Source organism: Cyanistes caeruleus, chromosome 5, assembly GCF_971803275.1.
Source record: "Cyanistes caeruleus chromosome 5, bCyaCae1.hap1.1, whole genome shotgun sequence".
NCBI classification, from domain to species: Eukaryota; Metazoa; Chordata; class Aves; order Passeriformes; family Paridae; genus Cyanistes; species Cyanistes caeruleus.
The window spans coordinates 51,593,545-51,616,155 of record NC_141705.1 but is presented as its reverse complement, the minus strand read 5'-3'; the positions used below and the strand labels follow the sequence as shown (position 1 = coordinate 51,616,155).

At 39.5% G+C, this 22,611-nt stretch overlaps 1 protein-coding gene across 7 annotated transcripts in view; it reads left to right on the top strand.

Moving 5' to 3' along the window:
* Positions 1-22,611, top strand: part of GRID2 (glutamate ionotropic receptor delta type subunit 2) — a 672,274-nt gene that overhangs the window by 588,299 nt on the left and 61,364 nt on the right. For all 7 annotated transcript variants that reach the window (XR_002864118.2, XM_023925816.2, XM_086888568.1 and 4 more), the window contains one exon: positions 21,362-21,528. Coding sequence is in view for 6 of the 7 variants with exons in the window: in XM_023925816.2 (XP_023781584.1) it covers positions 21,362-21,528 (167 nt within the window). In the remaining variant the exon portion in view is untranslated. The remainder of the gene's footprint in view (positions 1-21,361; positions 21,529-22,611) is intronic.

Below are 22,611 nucleotides of genomic sequence, written 5' to 3'. Positions count from 1 at the left end.
GCATTACTTTCAGGCATTATCAAAAGGCTAGTAGCTATCTGGGTTAGCTCAGGAGCTCAGTGTGTTTGGGAAGTACAATAACTGGTCTGTGACAGTTAACAGAGCATGAAGCAGATTCTGTGCATAGCTTTAAAAACTAAATGCAAAACTTTTCCTAACATCTCATTTTCTCAGAATTCAGGATATGTTTATCAAAAGGTTTGCTCTCCCTTACCAGTACTTCTGAGTCTATAATAAAGTCTGATATAACTTTGACTTTCTAGAGTTTTCACAGGTTTTATCTAGAGTAGAACACCTGTAAAAGTTATTTTCTGCAGAGTTGGGCTTTATTCAAAGGAATGGGTAAGTCAAAGTTTGAGTTAGCCTACATAGCAAGAAATGGATTTAGATGGATATGTGCTCATTAAGCAACTAAGCAAGCCAACTATTGCTGTGTTCCTTTGTCTCCAAAGTTTTCTGGAAGGTTTATCTGAGTTCATCTTCTCCTGTTTCATCTTACATGCTACTGAATGTACCTCATCCTTTTTGCTCTCCCTGAAATGCCACACCAGTTACTCCTGACTTCTCTTCAAAGGTCAGTCTGTCTACGTCCCAGTCACTTCAACAACCTCAGATGTCACTGGCTGCTGTCCTGCTGTCCTGCTGTGCTGCTGTGCCATTCTACCTTCCATGTAGAAGGAAGGTAGAATGTCTTTGCTTGCTCTGTCTCTCATCTCTCAGTTTTATTGGAAAACTTTCCAGAGCTGTTCTGCAATTTTTGTGGGCCATCCTACATCCAGGACCATAGTCTTTTCTATCTATAACTTATCACTGTCCCTTAAGTCCAAACAAATTGAGTCCACAGAGGCAGCTTGGAGTTTCACTTCTCTTGAACTGAGCTGAGCTTCCTTCATCTGAAATAAAATTTTTGTGTTTTACTCTGCTGTTTGTGCCTGACCTGTAAGTTAGTTCAACATAAAGTCTACAGAAGCTGACTTCATCATCTTAATTTTCTTTCTATTACTGGTGTATCTTAAGTATCTATAGTTAAGTCTTGCCAATTTACTTTCCATGCCTGTGTCTGTGATTTACCCATATGACCTCCAGCCTCTCATTTCAGTAGTTCCCATTCTTATTTTCAGGGGCCTCTATAAAGAATTCCTTTTGCATTTAGTTCCATTGAAAATGCTCTTGGGTTTAAAAGAAAAAACAACAAAAAAAAGAAGTTGCCTTGACTTTCAAGGCCTTTCATGGTGAATTCTGACTCTCCCTGCAGCTTTCTCATTTCTGAATTGGAAATCATTTGTGTGAGCTTCCAGTGCAACTCCTTTTTCAAGCAAAGTATCTTTATGCTTTCTCTAAGGACCCTTCTGTAAGGTATGTTTTCCCTCCAGACTCTAGTCGTGTCTTTCCTTCAAACTCCTTAACATCCCCTTTGTTATTACGCTAACAAAAACCTTGACAACCTGGTCTCTGGTGTGCTATGATTGCTACCCATCAACTGAGCAGCTCTGTTTTGTTGCTTCTTTATTCTCTTTCCCTCCCTTTGGTTTATTTTACAGCTGCCAAATCAGAGGGGATAGAGGAACACACACGATAACCATCTAAATACTGGCAAAGATGGGGTGTGGGGGAAACCAAAGAACTGCTGTACCCCAGAATGAACTGAATTAATGAACACCACCATTATCAGATGAATAGTATTTGTCAAAAAACAGCCTCTCTGTGCCTGATCTTTCAGCCTTCATCCTCAAAGGAGAGCTAAAGGCTAACTTCAAAAGATGAGCATGGGAACTAAAAGTTCTTAAGAGTCTGATACAATATAGAAAATAGGGAAAGAATAAGATTTTATTGGGCAATTTCTCCTTGTTATTTCTCAGCTTCTCCAGATTCAATGGTACCAGCTACGTATTTCTTTTGAATGCTCTCATTGATTAGCAACAACATCATTGCATTAATCTCAGAGGCAGTTTTCTAATCTTGAAGTTTTCTGCTTGTTTTCAGATGCTTGTTTGCCTGAAAACTTGGTTATTTAGGGCTCTCCCCACAGATATATCCTGTCTTCTGTTCAAAGATAATTATCTCTTGAAACCTTGCTTCACCTTGACTCGGTCCAAATTAAGAAAAAATATACTCTCATCATGTGTAACTTGAGGTGTCTAATTTAGGTGTCCAAGTTTCTTTCCTTGCTATTGTAGACAGGCAATTTTGTTCTCTGGAAAACGGTCAGGAGTGCCTAAGATGGCAACCTATTTTTCTAGGTGGCTTATTTTGTACAAATAGTTTGTTACCAAACTAAGATCATGTTCCATGACTAGAAATGGCAATAAAAATAAGAAACAGCAAAATATACTCTGAGGAACTAATTTTGCTTCAGTCCTGTAGAATTGCATTTTGCAGAGAGCTGAGTCCAGACTTTTCAGCTGGAGAAAGGATAGATGACAGTCCTTTGAGGAGCTGACATGGGATGGGGAAGTGATCCTTCATCCTGATGGCCAAATTTAAAGCTCAGTACTTCACACCTTAGCCTGTCTCTAACCCTATAGTCATCTTTTTATGGGGCAAAAGAGTCCAGAGAGGAAAACTGATTCCTTTGTGAGTGGACATTTCACCTGAAGTTTTTCTTATGTAGAACTGGACTAATCAAGATGGGCTCATGAGCAAAACGTTTGGAGTGCATCCCTGTCCTGATGGCAGGAGCACAGCTCTGTAGGAGTGTAGGGGCAGCTGCCACTATCAGGCCCAGGGTGCACTGCCAGCCATTTGCTATTAAATAATCCTGAGGCACGTGCCAAAAAGTAGAACTTTTTGTGTGTTGGTAGAAGTAATTGTGTGTGAAATAGCCCCCAGTCTCCAGCTGTTGAGATAACCCAGCTGAGATAACAAATAGGAGTTTGGTGTTTTGTTTTGGTGTTGATTGGTTGGGTTTTTTGTTATTTCTGGATATGTCTGATAGGTAGGGAAAGTGAGAACACATAACTCTGATGGTGAGGTTACCTCAACCACCACATGTGGAGTAACTGCTTGTGGCTTCCTGTGCGAGGACTTTTATCTTTTGGTGCCTTTTTTCTGGTGCTGAGAACTTTGGGAATTGCTGCCAGACTGGTATGTATCCCCATTTGTTTCCATGGTCCTATCACATCTGAATGCCATAGTCCCAAGCATTATATATGGCAGACTTTAAATTTCTGAACAACTAAGTAGCATGAATGCTGCTTTCCTTTGCACTGACTGGTGATTAATTGCAGAAATACTGAGTTCTGTCCTGAAGCTGGGATTTTTACAGGATCTAAAATTTTAGAAGGTATCAGGGAGTAAGAAAACTGACAATTAGGAAATAGTTTAAGAAAAAGGGTGCATTTTCAGTCAGTGGTCGTAAAAGTTGAGCATGAGTATGTCAGGATAATACTCACAGGAATTTTTTTTGCTAGTATTATTTGTTGCCTAATTTCTCTGAGCTGGTCACAGTCTGTTAGGGAGCCACCTGTTAGAAAGGACAGTATAAACAGAAAAGGATGCTGAATCCACCCCTACAAATGAGCAGCTTAGTTTGTGCATATTCACATCTAACAGAGCAATGCTGTTGTCATATTCTATAAAAGAAAAGGTTTGTGAGTATTTAGTAGGTGATGAGTGCATTTATTATGCATTAGCATGGGAGAGATCTGAAAGAGGAACAGCTCTCCTGGGTGCTGTTACAAACCATCTCCTGAGTAACACACAGGATTTATTAAAAAGTAACAGACTTGAAATGTCTTCACAGATATATTTGTAGCAAAATGGAAGTTCTGCTGCATGTTGCTCTCTCAATTAAAACCAAAGTTTATCTGCTGGAGGGGCCAGGAAGGGTTTGGGAGATGGAGATTCTTTGGGGCAGAAAGATACTGAGGGGTCAGTTTTGTAAGGTCTCAGTTGTTTTTTGGGCCCTGCTGCTAGAGTGATATTGGTTCTGGTGTGGCATCTTACAGTGAAAACATGCTGGATATATATAATGAAAAAGCAATGCAAGGAAACTTTTGCTAGATAATAAATGTTTTTAACTTTTTCCAACCCATAAATCTACCCCTAATGCTGTTGCTAAAATTTTATATGTTACCTTCCCAAGATCTTCAATCTATGGCACTACCTTGGCAAAAAAGGTTATCGCCAACAGCCTTAAATGACCAAAAACTGTATGATGAGCAAGCTGTGCTGAGGTGCCTCAGTGCACTGAACCTCCTCCTGTGTCAGCAGCTTGTGGAGGGATATTCCCTTCTTTGGATTTTTGAGTAGCATGTACATTGCTTTTTATTAAACCAGAGGGACTTTTGATGGAAGTTACAAACTCCTAAGCATGTTTTCCTAGTCTGGTCACATCAGATATGGGTCATGTCTGTGCAACCTTTAGGGAATCAAAGCTTGGGATGAGCAAAATGTCCTACTAGAAGTTATTCTTTTACTTTTTAGGTCACTTCTTGCTGATATTTTCCTATGGGAGGGTGACAAAAGATCTGTGCAGTTTAACAAATACACATTCTCTTTTCTAAATCTAGTTCCAGATCCCTTTTTAAAAAGCATCAGTGGAAAATTTCTGTCAAAAATTGCTATGTCATTTTGTATTATTGTTATCCTAAGAAAGAAAAACTCTACAAAATGCCTGACAAAAAAGAGTAGTTTGGCATTTGGAGCACTCCTGTTTGGCTACAGGGGACATGCAAGTTATCAGGCATCTGTTATTCTGGTCCTGTGAGCTCTTATTCTCCATTTTATCTCCATTAACTTAGTGCTTTTCCTGCAGAGGTTCTGTAACATTTCTAGGTTCATGAAGATTAATAACACCACCTTCCCGAGAGTGTCTGGGGACTACAGAGACTCCTACGCAGACCCAAGCAACCTCTGCTTGTTCTTTTCCTTCTGAATTCTCACTTCACTTTGTTTCCTCCCTCTTACTTTTTCATTTGTCTGCTTTTTGACCCTCTGTCCCTTCTGTTTGGATAACAGCTACTCCAACTTTTCCCCAGCTCTCTAATTCCTTTCTTCTTTCCACCCTTCACCTCTCCACAGTGCTACACATCCCCTTTGTTATCTCCATCGGCTTACAATGTTTCACTGTTGATCTGTGCAGCAATTTCCATTTGCAATCAGATGAAGCATTCCCAAGCTCTGACTGTCACTTTGAAGCCCAGTTGCAGGCTCCCAGCGTGGTGGGCTGCTCTGGGGATGTATCACACACAGACAAGGGAAATGCAGACTCTGTCTCACGATCAATAGATGGAGGCAGGAGAGCGCACTTGCTGCAGGCACAGAACTCGGTAGTGTATTCCCTTTCTTGCTTAAATGTTTCCAGCTATCATTGCTGTGTATCAACATATTTTAATAATACCCAAGTATTTTGTGATGCATTAAAAAACGCAAATGATGGGATTGAATGTCAGGTTGTTTAAAGGATATATACAACAGAAAAAAGAGAGGAATAGAAATAATGAGAAAGAGTGCATTTTATACATCCCCTATGTTCCAGCCTTAAAGCGTGGCTTTGCAAGGCTGCAAGTCTAAAATCATGAGAGAAGCATAAGAGGGATCTTGTCTGATGTTTTTGGAGCTGCTATACCAATCATTCATAAAACAGTTTTGACAGATTTAAATAATTTCTGTTCAACAACTTGATACTAAACAAACAAAATATCTGTTCCAGAGACCAGCAAATGCAATTGCAGTGAGTAGATCTGTAGGAAGTCTCCACTGTAGGACACTTAATAGTACCTCATGAAATTATTCTGAATTTTTTCCTTCTAATACTCTTACATCTGGAATTCATAGAAAGAAAAAAGTGGAGAGATAAGGGCAGCCTGCATCTTTCAATATCACCCATGAATAGTCAGTACATTGGTAAATATATTGGTAGGCAATGACATGCTAGTGAAGTAATAAGAATGGCACAGGAAAATTAAATTGCAAACTAAAAAGCACTAGTAGAATACTTGGGAAAATCAACTTTTCTAGTCTTTAACGTATATAAGCATCAAGCCTCTAAGTATCAGAAGATATCATTAAAACAGATGATTGCTTTTAAAGTCATCCTAGTCTCAAAACAGGAGAGTTTAAGATACCACGGAGAGAAATAAAATGCAAAAAAGAGCAATTTTTCAAATACAAAAGGGGAGCCCTGTGCATCTCCAAGGTGGTGGTTGTTTTCCAAGCTCTGGGTCCATACTTCTAAACACCTGTATGCATTTGATTGCACATAGAAGTTTTACAGCCAGAGAGATCTCCAATATCTAATCTGAAAACAGGTCTGGTCTGGGAGATAGACACTGAGCAGACTTTTGCTGCTGGCTGCTTTTTGACAGTCATTTCAGTATATATAGTGGGAAATATTCTAGTAAAGCTGCTGTATTTTGTTGTAATATATAATTTTATTGACTTATATCAATCAATCCAACTTATTCATTTATTCACAGTGTTAGGAGTAAAAAAAAATATGTTGCTTAAAGAGGGAGATGGAAGAAAGAGGACCAGTTTGAAGCAGATCAGGTGGTCAAACTGGACAGTTGTTATACAAAAGTAATTGCCAGAACCTATGATTAACTTTTGTGGGATTAAACCATGCTCATGCCAACAAAATCCTGACTTTGGGGTGTAGGGGGTTATTTCTTTAAAAGATAATAACAGTAAGCAGAAAGTCTCCTCTGCACAAGCTGTCAGGCTGCACCATGATCTGGTGTCACGATGTGAGCAGAGGCTTTGCTTTTCTGTCCTTATTGCCAGGTATGCAAGTGGGCTTTCCTGAAGTGTGTCAACTGAAAACAAAGCTAAACTCCTTCTGTTAAATAAGCAGAATGTTTCCTTAGGCTAAGGAGTTGTTTTAATTGGGGGTTTCCCACCATTTATTCTCTTTAGTTAAATTGCTATCAAGCAGTTTATGTCTCCTTGCATTTGAATTAGGCGGCAGGGTTGTCCAGTTTGAAAATGTGACTACAATAAATGAGTTTCTTTTCGAGAGCCAAGCTATGGGAGGAGAGGATTAAAGTGCCATGTGGAGTATTTTAAGAAGCATTTTAACCAGGCTGTAATCACATATCATTCTTCTATTCTTTTGCATAAAATAACTGCTCTAGATAGGCTGCACAACTCCCTCCCTGAATTACAATGGCAGGAGAGAGTTGTTTACTATTCGCAGCTCTAAAGCTTTCCTGCTGCATGGGGGCTGATTGGTGTTTATGGCTGTTTGCAGGAGGGCTATTTAATCAAATAAAACAGACCCCATTCCCTGCTGAATGTAAGAGAGGGAGAGATATCAATCCCAGGGGCTGTATCAAGATGGGTGGAAAATACAATGCATCTGTAATGAAAAACCCAGTAGATAAGCAGTTGTATTATAAAAGTCTGTAAGATTTCTGGTCATAGCATCAATCAAAGGGTAGAAGATTGTGTTGTTTTATCTCTCTGACCTCGGAGCAGGATTTCCTTGTAACGCAGCCATGGTTTAACCCCAGCCGGCATCGCAGCCCCACAGAGCCACTCTGTCACTTCCCTTCATTTCAGGATGGGGGAGAGAACCAGCAGAGCAAAAGTGAGAAAACTCATGGCTTGAGACAAAGACAGTGTAATAAGTAAAGAAAAAGCCACACAGGCAATGAAAGCAAAACATGGAATCCATTCTCCACTTCCCACGGGCAGGCAGGTGTTCAGCCATGCCCAGGAAAGCAGGACTCATGTGGTACTTGGGAAGGCACTCTGAATGTCCCCCTCTTCCTCCAGCTCTGTGTGCCCAGCATGATGTCACATGGTGTGGGGTATCCTTGGCTCAGCTGTACCAATTGTGCCCCCTCCCAACTCCTCCTACTCCCCCAGCCTCTTTGCTGGTGGGGTGGTGGGAGGAGCAGAAAAGGCCTTGACGCTGTGCAAGCTCTGTTCAGCAGTAATGAAAATATCCCTGTGCTACTGACACCATTTGCAGCACAAATCCAAAACACAGCCCGTACTAGCTACTGTGAAGAAAATTAAAAATCCCAGTCAAAACAAAGACAAATACTTTTCTAGCAAGAATCCTCACCCTGTAAATAAACAAATCTAGGACATGGCACCTTCCTATTAGTGAGTCTTATCTCTGACTCTCTCTAATATAAAATCCCAGGGATCCTCTAAATTTCTCTTCAGTCTTCCATTCAGTCCTGGATGCAGTTCTTTAATACTCTGTTTTACGAGATACTGATGGCCAGGACAAGTCTTATTATGGTACTGCAACATAACTTGGCCCAAAATGGTTTGAATTTGTTACCTCTGGAAGACCCTGAAAACAATACTTTGTGTCCTGCAGCATAGAGAAATGGCATGGCCTTGCTTTCTAAACTGCATGTGGTCATAAAGACGTGACAAAGTCAAGTTTAAAAATCTTTACATTTTGTTTCATACCTGGCAGGAGTTCTGAGCATGGTGTTTTATGGGGCATTCAAGTATGCACTTGAAAGCTGCTGGACTGGACCTCTCAATAGGTACAAATATCCTGTCACCTTATTAATGGGTTTTTACTGAGAACTGGTACAAGAGAGGACACCAGTCTGCTTATCCCTCATACAGGGGAGGCCCACAGCTACTGCATGCTCAAAAGCAGAAATAGGCTTAAAAAATATTAGGTGGTCATCAGCAGCAGTATCTTCAGGATTAAAATTTTTCCCAAGCCATATCTTTACATCTAAGTTGTTGTATGAATCTCTTGGAGTCCAAACGTTGTGTTTCACAGCATAGTCAGCAGGCAACACACAACAGTGTAGGTGCACATCGGGCAGTTGTAAACAGCAAAAGCAGGAAAGTTTCCTCACAAAAGGAAAATGTGAGCATCAATTAATGAATGTTTGCTAAGTGCTTCCAGTCCTTCAGATTATGCTATTATTAAACTGAACATCTTTGATTATGCTATGGCTGTGCTGAAAGCTAAATGAAGGAGCTGTTTTTCTTTAAACAGTATCTTACTCTTGATTAGAGTGATCATTAAATCATTTCAGATCTAACAAAGTGAGCAGCAGATGGAACACAGCAAAGACAGCAGAAAAATATGAGATTTCAGAAGAGAATCAAACCAGGCAAACCCAGAATTAATTCAAAAGAGCTTATACTAAAATTCTGGCTAATATAATGACATTTGGCATATGTTTGTGAATTACAACAGTTGTGGAAAATACTGAGGGTATTATTTTGCCTTTTGATAGATGTCAATAACAATCTTGAGTTAGAGAACTGTACTTCTGAATACATCCTCTCATGTACAGTGTTGAGAATCTCCCTACCTTTTTAGACACTATGGTGATTTTGAAAAAATTAAATAAAATTTAGTGGAGTGGAAATATCAGCCAAGCATGGAGCGAAAGATTACATAAATTTGTTGCATCTGATGGATTTTGCTATGCTTCTTGCCGTACCTCTCTTTTCCCAAACTAGTGTCCTGCTTTTCAAGATCCTGAATTGCCCAATTCAGCCTCTAATCAGCTGGCTTTTCCACCTTCCTCAAACATCCCATCAAAGGTTTTCTCTTTCTACCACACCCTTTCTTGTATCTTCAAAGTTAATTTCTCCCTACATCCAACATGAAAAATATTTAGTTCAAATTTGGTATCCATTGAAAACAGTCAGTGGTAGACTCCAGCTCAATTTGTATTCCCATCCACCAACTGGAAGTTGACTGGGTTGCTGCAAACACTGAACAGAATCACAAAGGGAAAATCTCATGACAGCAAGAATTATTTAACATAACAGTATATCATATCCATTCCTGGCTGAAGGAAGAAAAATCACAACCAAATAACTGAGAAGCTTACAGAAGGTTTGTTTTTTTTAATTTCTTTCTAATAGTAGTCCAAGGCCTGGTGGTTTCTTCAGTCCCCATAGAGTTTCACAAGGTACACTTTAGGACTGATACTGCATCAAAGTGTACTGTATCCTTTCAGGACTTATACTGCACACCTTCTGTACAGCTTTCAGTTTACTTTAGTTATTACTACTCCATAAAAATTTTAAGTTATGAGGAATTTCTAACACCCTATGACAAGCCTCGTCTAAATTTTTCAACTGCAGTTTTGATCTCACCTTTATCATGTTATTTTCAATTGGCAGATTTGTTTATTTTTTTATTATGCTGTTGTCACATTTTTACAGTCTGTGATTTATCCCATTCATTCAGCTCATACATTGCTAGACCTAAGTTCTGGAGTGTGCACCATGTAGGTACAGAGTAAGCCCATGGAACTGACTATTAGTTATTCACTGGCTGCCAAATGTAGATGCCTGTATTTGGCCTCAGATTCCCATTGTACTTGCATTATTCAGCTCTAAATAGTTTGAAATGTGACAAAAAGGAATAAACACAACTCAAGAGAAATTTTAAAAGAGACGAGAGAAAATATTATTGTGGCTTCATCTTCTCCAGCTACACTATAATATGCTCTTCATAGACATGCCATCCATGAGACAAGAGGGAATATATTTTTTGGCACTGTATTTACTCTGCTTTCTTATATACATCTTACAAATAGAAGTTTTCTATAAAATTTAACATGAATGATGTAGCAGCAATGATACTACATTGGACTTGACATAGGTGTCAGTTCATGGGAATTGTGCTTTCCCTTTGTGCCTGAAGGGATGATATTTTCAGAAGAAGAGCCCACATGTGTGCAGTACAATGTTTTAATCGAGCTGCACACAGAAAGGAGCTGTATCTGCGCCACGGCTCTGCACAGCTGCAAGGCTGTTTGTGCAGACGCAGGCATGCAGCTGCTTTTCCTGAAAACCTGGTCAGGCACCTATCATCAGTGTGTCAGAAGCTGTGTAGCATCCTTTAGTATCCCTTAACAAGTGAAGAAAAAAATTGTGTTCATAGTTTTCCATTTAAAAATCTATGCTGAAGGAACAAGGAGCCAATACTATAGAACTGGGCAGGTAAATTATTATTATTATTTTTCTGCTTTGGCAATCACTTAAGGCCGTTCTCCACCCTTGCCACTGTGCTGGCAACTTGTGTTCCTGTGCAATGCTGTACCTAATTTTTTGAGAGCCAGAGAAAAACTGCATTATTATTAGTTCTTCCCTGCATTTAGCATATATGTGTCCAACCCACTGTCCTTTTCATAGGAGAGTCCTGTAAGAGAAGTTATTTTAAAGTTAGGTTGTGATATAAGTGTAACTAGCAAGCAACAGCAGTTTAGATATTCGTTCTTTACATAGACATGGCCCATCTTGTTTGTCAGTGAAATAAATAAAACCCTGATGAGAATACATTTTCTAGCAAGGTGGTGGCCTTTTTTTCAAGACACCCCTGCACAGATGCTGGGTGATACCAGCTACACACTGGAGGAAGTGCTAAAATACCGAGTTCATGATTTTACAATGTTGTTACGTGTGCTTTTCAACTTCCTTTCCCATAGTTTGGTGCTAACTAATGAAATTATTTCATTCACTTAAGATGTTTACTAGTGCCCATGATTAGCTGGGCACTTAGCTGTCCACACTGCATGCACAAATACCTGATTTGAAAGTGCATTGTGCAACTAAGAAAATCTCAGTTGATGTCCCTAATTCTAGCTGAAATGCATTTTAAAATGGCAAATAAGCTCTGATTACATTATATCCTCATACTGAAAATATTTTTCTCCTTCATAAGTTCCTTAACTCGACTTTTCTCATCTCCCATCTCAAAAATACCTTGGCTGGCATTTTTATTAATGGTGTAGGACTACAAGTAGCTGATTTTAACTTGATTGAATTCTATTTGTAAACCTAGCGACATGGGGTATACACATCAAATTCAAATCAAAAAAATAAGTAAGACTGGGTGACTAATTGTAATGTCTGTTTACCAAAGAACTACCCTTATTTATGATATAATGAGATTTCTCAGCATATTTTGTTCAAATTTGAATCTGACAGGCTTAGGCAACATAAAGAGACATAAGTTTCCATGATTTATTATACTTTCAGGAAATCAATAATGGAGCAGGAAGCACAATTGCTTATTGTTTCTATTTATACATATTTATATTTTTATAACATGTCTAGAAACATGGCTCTAGTAAACCGGAGTAAATTATCATTAAGGATTTATTCACTAGAATATAATCATAATTGAAACTGAAACTGTAAGGAAGGAGGTATTTTTATAAAATACTGTATAGCTTCAAAAGCACTGAAATTGTCAACATATCTTCATAGGATATTTTCATATGCAACTATGACCTCTTTTTTATCAAAATAGATTTTTTCACTTTGAAATGTTCATCCATTGCAGGGAAAGTAATTCAGATTGAAGTCAACTTCTTTGAATAAAATAGTCTCCAGTTTGGATTATATATATGTGGTTTTTGGGGGATTTTTTACTGCTTTTGGTCCCAAAATTTATTATATTTTTCCTTTGTTCAAAATCTTGAAATTCCTTGTGCAGGAAGATAACTAATTTCTATCCAGCTCAATCTATCACTTTCACCAAGCAAAAGTTCTGTGTTTAACATTGCATCTCTGAATTTGTTTCAAGTGCCCCATGCAGGAATTTCTGTTGATTCCTGTTTCAGGAGAAAAAAGGATTAAAAATCTTTCATGAAATTATTGGTCCTGAATGTATCCTCAAGCATAAGTGATTGTTTTTCAGTAATTTATTTCTTTTCAGTTGATATTTGGCAGCTGTTTCCCAGTTCTGGGACCTGAGCTATGGTATGGGCAGGTCAGGATGAATTAGAAGCACCTATGAGGGAAGTGTGTGACTTGCACTTCATTTGTTATTTACAAAGGTGTGCCAAATTAATGTTACAGTCCTGGGTAAGTGGAAATGCCTGTGGCCAGAGATGAGCTGCTCTGTGTACATTTGAAGGCAAAGGCTGTGAATATTTCACTCTGTAAAAGTGCAAAAAGATGCAAAAGCCCAGCTATCACCTGAAATTGGAGTAGCAGTAAACATTAAATCCCTGGATGGCTCTGGAGAGTGCTCAAAAGCTGTTGCACTGTTTTGGGTGCTGCCTGAACTTGAAACTCCTTCTGGACACTGTTTATATCTTTATTTACCTTTGCACATACAGAACTTGGGTGCCTGCTCCTTTACCTGGCTTTGCTCTGCCTGGCACTGTGAGTGAATCTAGCAGCATTCTTTGTATTCACTGTTTTGTGTGAGGGGTTTGACTTCCTAGTTTGTGCCTGCAGGCATGGGCTGTAGGCTGGCTGCAGGCAGGGCAGCAGAGACAGGAGCTAGCTTCAAGACTTACAGAGACTTTATGAGACAAGTTGTTCTGTTGTGTCATCTTCTCTGTTGTCTGCATGGTGAAAGCAAGAAGGCAGCCTGAACTGAGTAAAAAGCTTGACTGCACTGGTCTTCCTCCTGTCACAGCTCCTGATGTCTTCTGTGGATCCTAAACTGCAAAAGAAAGAGAAAACCTTTGTAGCTCAAATCAATAATGCTTTTCTTTCCTGTGGGTTCAAAACACCTTCTTGCAAGAACCAAAATGCATTGAGCAGTGGGGTCTCCAAAGACCTGACAAGGCAGTGACAAGGGATGGTGTGGTGGCATTAAGAACCAGTCTGTGCTGCAGCCTGAACTTACAGCCCTCCAAACTAAATGCTTAGAGACACCCTATGGCAGCCTTTATTGACCTCTCAGAGAAAGGGGGTGCCAGGTGTTGCTGAAAGGTGGAAACCTGAAGGGGTGGGGACAAATCTCAGTTTCCTTCTCTTCATGGCCACATGACCTGCTGCACTCAAGGGGAAGATTCACTGCCAGAGAAGAGTAGTGGTTTCGTGCAGGTTTTCCAGAGGAAGAGGAGGCTTTTGAGGCAGCCAAAGTCTGCATGCAGACAAACTGATGTGGAAGCACCGAGCTTTGTGATGCAAACCTGTTCCTGCACGCTCCAGCCCAAGCTTGTGCAGGTTGCCAGCAGGTAGTGCTTCCTGGCTCCTGCAGGTGCAGAATCAGGGGAAACATGAAAAATTGCTGTGCAGTATAATTTCAGAGAGGGGAAAAAGAGGGGCTGGGAAGCTTTTCTTTTGAAGCTTCAAGATACTGTGTCTCGACCAAGCTGGCTCCTTCCATTTCTGGGCAGGAGATGATTATGAAAAAGAGAAGAATACAATGGTTCTAAAGAAGAAAGTTGAATTCTTTTGTGTGAGTAGTGGAACATCTTGAATCCTATTACCACTAGGAAAGTGGTCAGGGCTCATGTACAAGGAATATAAAAAACTGAAAGAAAAGTCAGTTTCTTTAAAATAAGTTTCTAAAATGAAAGTATTATTTCAAATGAGCTTTTACTGAATAATTTTTCAGTACTGCTGGTAGTTTGCAAAGATTTCTCTTGTGGTTAAAGTTCTTTTTCAACTGATTAATGGTTTGGAAGAGTAGTTTTTCGACTTTTAATGTTATTTCTCTCCTTGCAGTTGGTATTAAGTAAACATGTCTTTGAAAAAGGAAACTGCCTAAGAATTGCAGTTAGGCTTCTATTCTAAAGAATAGAAGGGGGACAAGAACCCTTCAGTGAGCATCATACTGCATTGATTTAATATAAAGGGGGATGCTGCTTTTCTATATTCACTTCTGTTTAACTTCTTCATGGTGCTTTAATCCACAAATTATTTTTTAACCCAAATGAAGAGTATTGACCCATGTATATTTCCTCATTTAAATGTTCTTTTATTGGGAATTAACTGCCACAAAAATATTAATTTATCAGAAAAGGGGAATGACTTTAGCAACATTTGGTTTAAATTTTCCTCATTATTGAGACTGCCACTTGGTTACCACAGATCTAATTTTCTCAAGTGCTTTCATATAATTTCGGTATATGACCTTCACTGGTGATACTCAAAATAGTATGCATTGCTATCTGCAGCACTTTGTTGTTAAAAAATAAGTGAGAAGCTAGCATAATAAAAAAAGATATTGCTTCCTTATCTTTCAAAGGCCTGCTTTGCTGAGATTTATATTTTTCTCCCATGTCTCTTCCATCTGAAATTAGTGTTTGCTGTAGCAAACCTGTGGCTCAGCTGCATGTCAGTGATCAGCATGATCTGCTGGTTTTCTAGTGCTTTGCTGGGATCACCTGGAGAAGCAGCTGGCTCTGTTCTCCCACCACCCTCAGAAGCTGTTTTGCTCCGCTTGTTATTTTCTTTCTTGTTAACTTACAAGATACCTTTAATTACAATGGCAAAATGTGAAGGCACTGAGCACTGGGAAAGTTCTGACACCGTGGTGCCCCCTCATTACAGAGCTCTCATACCAGAGTAATTCTTATTCTGGAAGAATTACAAGGTCTGCCCAGTGGAGCAAGTGAGCATGTGATCATGAGGCTTTTCTCAAGAAATTGATTGCAGGTTGCATATGAGGAATTCATGCTTTTCCTGATTATGTTTTATGTGGAACAACTAGACATGCCATTCAAGTTGATATGGGACTGTAATGAAAGATAAACTTCATACTGAAGGGGAGGTGAGGCTGGGATCTCTAACCTCTTCCTTCTTCCCCTAAGCTCCCAGGTGTTCCACTTTCTTGCTGCTGTTTGCTCCTGGGTTCAATGATGCTTTTAGAAACTATTCCACACTTTTCTGTTTGAGTAAGTGCAAATAATACATTTCAGGTTTTTCAAATAGTGGCCCTTGAATTTAAATAACTTTCTATAGACCTTGCAAAATTACATATTAAAGGTGGTGGTAGTAATTGTAGTAGCAGTAGCTAGTTGCCTTGATGTCTGAATAGAGTTTTATATGTATACACACACACACACATTTATGTATTTATTCGTTTTATATATATATATATATAATTTTTTATTCTGTGTTCTAATACCACCGTGGGAATCCAGCTCCTGTCTTGCTCTGAAGAGAGCTGTCAGTGAGATGCAGATTGCCTGATTGCATGACTGCATTTCACTCTTAAGCTATGCAGATCAGCCACAGGTGTTGTCCTGCAAGAATGTGGGGCAAGAAGAGCCAAAATTGTACTTTGGATGTATGGAAAGACTTACTTTTGTAAATCAGTGGAGTCTATTCAACAAAGCTGAAATGTAAGGTTTTATTTCACTGCGATCCAAATGGAAGTCAGCTAGATTTGTGCCCTTTGTGAACAAAACTAAGACTTAAAACCTTGGTTCCCTGAAGAAAACAAATTAGCAAATAAGAATTTCTCTGAAGGCAGACCTGACTTCTGCTGCAGTCCAATAAACAGTAACTTCATGGGCCTCTTACAAGAGGATTATGGAAAGTGTTTCCATTCCCTTCTGCTGAAATAAAACCTTCTCTTGTGAATGCCATCAAGCTGTTTGCCAACATCTGACAATCTGAAAACCTAGATTTAGGCTTCCACCTCAGATTTCATCTTTTCCTTTTCCCATTTTGGAATACAGTATCCACATTACCTATGCTCTCACTCATCTACTTGCAAATGTTCATCGAGTTTTCTCCCATCTCCTTCATTCCTTGAGTAACAGCAGCCTTGGCAAGGCTGTTTGGTAGAGAGGAGCACAGCCCTCTGCAGGCTGTAGCTGCTGTGTACTTCCTGAACATGGCAAGAGTGTATAAAAATTTTGATTAATGTATTTATATATGTCAAAGTCTCAGCTCCACACTGATGGGCATAGATCTAGCTACCAGCACTGGATGGTGTTTTTGCCTCCCTGTAGTCCCTGCAGTGGAATGGCCCGTTTTGGAGAACAGGACCCTCAAAGTGCTGTGGGGAGAAGGTAATTTTTCAGTGTCTCTGACTGGGTTTAGGTCAGAGCTGGAGTTGCTGCTGCTATGCTGCAGAGGAATCTGCTCCTGGTTTTGGCTAAAATACAACAAATACTACAGCTGACAACTTCATAGGCAGGGAAAGGTGTTCAGCAGTCGGCACCTGACTGATAATGGAAAGGAGTAGAAAAAGTCACCACCACCACTGTGTCTCAGGAGTGTAGGCACAGGGTGTGCAGAAAATGGGCATTCATCAGCATTATCTAATAATTTTCAGATTTTCTTCTAGAATATTAATATAATTTTAATCAGTTTAAACTTAAGATTCCCTGGCCTTATGAGTTCCACTGTTTTTCTAACAGTTAACACATTTCACATACGATGAAATATTTTAAAGAGGTCTGCCAGTTACTTTTAACCTGCAGTCTATTGTGGTTTTTTTTATTTCACTTTGATTCTTTCATTTGTATTCCTTGTGTTTCTTTTATAGACAAATTTAAAATACAGAAAAGATATTATCCAAGAATACAAGTATGAAAAATTTCAGCAATTGGTTATTGTTTACTTACAATTACTTTTTCCTAAAGTTAACATTTGCGAGACCTAAAAATGTGCTTTTAGAATGCCAGAGTTGTACACAAATACATTATTCAACTTACTCTGCATGAGCAGGTTAGCTGTAACAAGAAATACTATCCACATCCCTCTTGGCATAAAATATGTGCATATGCAACAGTGTAATGGCTTTAAATGTTTTCCTCTTATAACTCAACAGGTTTTTGGTGGAATCATCCAGGTTAAATTTTAGCTAATATCTGTAGACAGGGCTTCAGCAAAGAAAAATTCTCTAAGTGTTCAGAGATAGAAAATAGAAATATAACAGCCCTATAGAAAGTTTTAACATCTATGTGCTGATGACTCCTGTTCTGTGTAACAACCCTTTTTACAGTAACTGCTTTGGAATTGCTCACAGGACCATGAAGTCATTGTGTGGCACATTTCTGTGTGGTACCACACCTCCCAGTTTCACTTAATGATCACTGTAGTGCATGGGTTCAAAATACCCAGATGAACAATTAACAGTTTCAATTTTGCCTGGTTTTGTTGCTGGGGGTTTTTTCCCCTATGACAACAGATACAGTCTTTTTAGTCTCTGCCGTGGTGACAGGTGGGAAGCCACAGGGAAGGAGAGTGAAGTGTCAGCTCTCCATGCCCTGGTGGACTGGAGAGCTGGGGTTGCTGCAGAATGACAATGTGCTGCCCTCCTACAAACGCCTCCCTGGTGAGCCAGGGCTGCATGGCCGTGTGTGAGCAGCATCCAGATCTGCTGCCGTCCTGAAATGTTGTTCTCTCTACACAAAAGGCCAACATAATGATGAGGAAATTGAGAATCAGGGATGCAGTTCTTCTGTGAGTAGTGAGTTATGGGCTTTGCAAAGATACATTTTTTTTTTTCCCCCAAGGAGATTCTGCTTTCATTTAGCTCCCATAATTGGCCAAATGTAAGTTCTTTAATTTTTTCTCAAAAAAGAGCTTTTTCTCATTCCAGAGCTGGAATTTTTGCTGTTGATTTCGAGGCCCACAGTAGAAATCTTCTGCACAGTTATTGAAGAGCTGCAAAATATATGCTTCCCATGGTAAGAGGGAGAGAGAGAAGGCTAAAAGTTTTTATTTGACACTGTGTTCTGAAATTCCCTTGTCCTTTTACAGAGAGCATCATCTCCTCTTTCCATGGTGTAGGTGCAAATCTGTGAAATATCATCAGTGTTTCAGGTATGCTATATTCTAGCAAAATTTTATTCTTAATCCTTTAAGATAAAGCCAGTCTTGAGCTGTGTGAAAGATCCCTGGGAAAGGAGTTTAGACCAATCCTCAGAAGAAGAGTATGCTAAAAAGGAAATCCTATAGCTGCAGAGCTGGCATATAGTTCTCTCTTAGTGAAACAGGTGTTTCTCCCATGCATAAAAATTAAGCATTGGAGACAGTTCAAAAGTAGTGTCACTGCTAATGGGAGGGCCAAGCTGATAGATTTGCAAGAAGAGATTAAAGAAAGCTATATCCAGCTCAGCTAAGTAACAGAAAGATCCATCAATAATTGAAAGGTGTCAACCCCAAAGTGTGAGTATTTAGAACTGCAGAGCAGAAATACCTAGGAATGACACAAGAAAGTTATATATAAAAGAAAAAGGTAGTAAGAATAAATGCACTGGATAACAATGAAAAATGTTAGACCAAGAAGTAGTTCTCTAAGGAGAGGGATTGCAAGCATGACAATTACAACTTAGGTTTGCTCCATGGTTTTGAATTCCTCAGATTTGTAAGTGAATAGGGCAAAAATGCTAAGAAGGATGTATTTTAATGCATGGAGCAATCATGTGTTGAAGGCAGATGATGGGAATGATCCCTTCTGGCTCTTCAATCTCTTTTGTGCCCCATGCACTTTAACTGAGGCTCACTGTGATCTTATCTATGAAAAGTAATATCTTCGTGGGAACCTGAACTGTGATATTATCAGCTCTGCTCTGAGGATCTTATATATACCACTTCATCACAGATATTATTGACAGTAAGTGCTTTTACCACTTTTATATATTCTCTTTGTGAGTTGTTTTACAGCAAGGCAGCTAAATCAAGAGAATTTTTCCTGACCAGCTGAGCAGCTGATAAGTCTCCTTGCAAGCACTTTGGTGAATTCAGTGCACTAGGATGATAAAAAGGCGGGTTAGGACAAAAGCTGGTGTCAAAACATGACCCTCTGCTCTTTCCATCACCTCAAAGGTTATGTCCCACATGTAAAATTACTTGGGTTTAGAACCCCACTTTTCCTTAATTCTTTTGTTCAGAAAGTCCATCTGATCCTTTTCAGGATTCATTTGCCCACTTCTGATCCTCTGCTTTTGTCTCCTATTTCCCTCCCTTGTTCTCTGCACACCATGATCCTTTTTCAGGCTGTGTCATTATCCTGTTAAGTTCTCCTAGGAAGTGCTTTTTTCTCAGTCATGCTTATTTCTTACAGTGGTGACTGTAAGAAGACCAGAACGACCCATGCTAGGAAGAGCTCTGTGAGTGGTAGTACCTATAGGACAAGCATACAAGTTTTATTGTGTGTTAACTGCAAATTTAACTTTATCCCTGATTCTCTGCATGTATAGATAGACCTAAACCTCCACTGGGAAGAGAGAAAAAACATTCTTGACAATTTCCAGGACCTGAAGATTAAAACTGGCCCAGTCCTGCATTTGTGTGTGTGTGTGTGCACTTAGAAAATATTTTTCTTTATCCTGCAAGTCCTGTGGAGTCCACAGATAATATGGCTCCCTTTCTGCTCCAAAATCTGCACAAATCCTCCCACTGCCTTGCCTACAGATGGAAACAGGAAATATTCCCTTGCCAGGCCTGCAGTAAAACGGATTGTGTCCCAAATGCAATCATTCCTTGTGCACTACATCTTGTGAGCAAGCAGACGGTGTGGCTTGCTTCAGTAACTTTTATATGTAAACAGTCTTTAAAAACATAATCGACATTGTCAAAGCCTAATCTAAATGATGTACTGACATTGCTTACTTTGATATGCTGACTTGGTTTTGAATTCTCTCTGGATTGCCTGGCCCCACATGGCCTTTTTCTGTTTTGTTTACTTTTCACTTAGCTGTCACGTATTTATTCCCATTAGATCTACAAAGTCAATGGATTCAGCCTAGTTTTACAGCTTAGTTGCCTAATACAGCACAGTGAAAAAGCTAAATGAAGCCAAGCAGAGGGGCAGGAAAAAAAGCAGAGGGATCCTTCAGTTCTGACACAGAGACCAAAGAAACAGAAAACCAGCAAAAGATCTGGGTCTGGTAGAGCACCTAGAGATTACTGTTTTTTCAGAAAAACATGATCTGTCTGGAAAGCAGAAATTAATTGATTTGTATAGACTGAGTTTTTGTTTTTAAAGGCTTGCTTCTGAATTAATGCTTAAATTTTGGATATATCATATATATTTAATTTTTTTTTTAAATCTGGATTTGTTTCAAATGTGAATGGATGGGGAAATGTTACTTTAAAAGCTTGTTCAGTGTAATGAGCTGGTTGGATTTATCTTAGTCAAATACTTAAAATGGCTTACATGATCTTGTTCTGTGGGAGTCTTTGAAGGTATGTGAAAATGCCTCATGCTGAGGAAAATAATACCGAAAAATCTACTTGGTGTGATCTTTCCCACAGAACCCATAAGACAAATGGATGTTTGTGAGGTCTGTCACAGCTTGAAGCATGACTGAAATGTGGACCATCCCAAACAGTGGTCTTCCCTCTGGAGAGCCATACCTACCCTGCCACGCTTCTCCCAATGGGAATACCTACCCATCTTCCAAACAGTGGTTTTTACAGCTCAAATGGGAAATTTCATGTGGAATTTAGTGTTGGGGGAAGGACCGTGGTGTTTCCTTTGTTCCCTGAAAAGGGACAGTCTATATTTCCTCCATGGCACTATGTCACCGATGGTACTTTGTTTTCAGGTCACGTTCCTTCAGTTTCAGCCAAGGTTCTCAGCCCAAGCCCTTCATGGCACCAGTCTGTGGGCACCTTTGGCACTGGCAGCAGCTGGGCACCCAAACTTCACGTCCTTTACAGAGCAGACTGTGCTGAAACTGCCCCATTTCCAGGCGCACTGACCTCCTTCCAGACTTGGCAGTCCTCAGTCTGAGCTTTTCTTTTGTTTGTCCAGGTGAAATACGGGAACTATGCCTTTGTGTGGGACGCAGCGGTGCTGGAGTACGTGGCCATCAACGATGCGGAGTGCTCCTTCTACACGGTTGGGAACACTGTCGCGGACAGAGGATACGGGATCGCCCTGCAGCACGGCAGCCCCTACAGGGACGTCTTCTCACAAAGGTAAGCCTTTGGGGTAGGAGGAACAGGTACTAAGGGAAGATTGTTCAGCTCTGGACCCTTCTTTTACTTTAATTTTTGGCAAAGGAAAAACATCTTGTAGTTGCAATCCATTTCTTGCGTACGCATTCATTTTCTCCGAGACATTGAATTATTCACTTTTCTAGAAACTGCATTAAAGACACTTTGTGTTGCTCTTATTTGAATTGTTCTTGTTTCTTTTGAAAAACATTAATGAGATAAACTCAACTTCATTAGCAGGAAAATGAGGAAAGAGTTGCTTCATTTGTTATAGAGAGTCAGCATAACTCAACTCTTCCTATTACAGAAGCTGTTTCTTAAAGAAAAATAAAGTTAATTTGGACACTGATGGGAAAACTAAAGGGGTTGAACAAGAACATTTGATGTTTTGGTGGAAAGAACCCTATTAGTGCCCAAAAGCATAGGTGCTTATCCCTGTACAAATCAATCTCTTGGGCTACAAAAGCGACATCTCTAGAGATGCTGCTGGTATCATATTTCTATTAGGATTGGAAATACTAAATTAATTGTGTGTATTGTGCCTTTGCAGTATTTGTGCTTCACTCCAATATTGATTCCTAAATCAGGATGTGTGTGAAATGTTAAAAAATCTACCAAACTCTTAAAAAGTGTAATATCTGCAGTTTGGAAGTTAGGAGAAGATGTGAGCTAGTCTCCTGATCTTTTTTACATTCTGAATCTGGTTTCTCAACCTGATTTCTGTTGGTTTGTATTATTTGTATGAAGCTACATCTTACAGTTCCTGTAATAGGATTTCTGTTGTGTGGCTGCCAAGTAAACATACAAATTATGCTTAATTTGGGCTTTTGCCTTTGACAAAGACTCTGATGGGGGGGAAAGTAGCCAGTAAATAACACTGTGCAGATCCAGAGGAATCACTCTCTGCTCACACCTCCTGCATGAACAGAGAAGACTTGGATTTTTTGAATCTGTTCCACTTTGGGAGTGATATTCCTGAATTTTATCCTAACAGAGCAGCAACATAAAAAAAAATTTCATAGGATCAACAAAAAATTTAATTTTATTGAAACATACATATGCTTT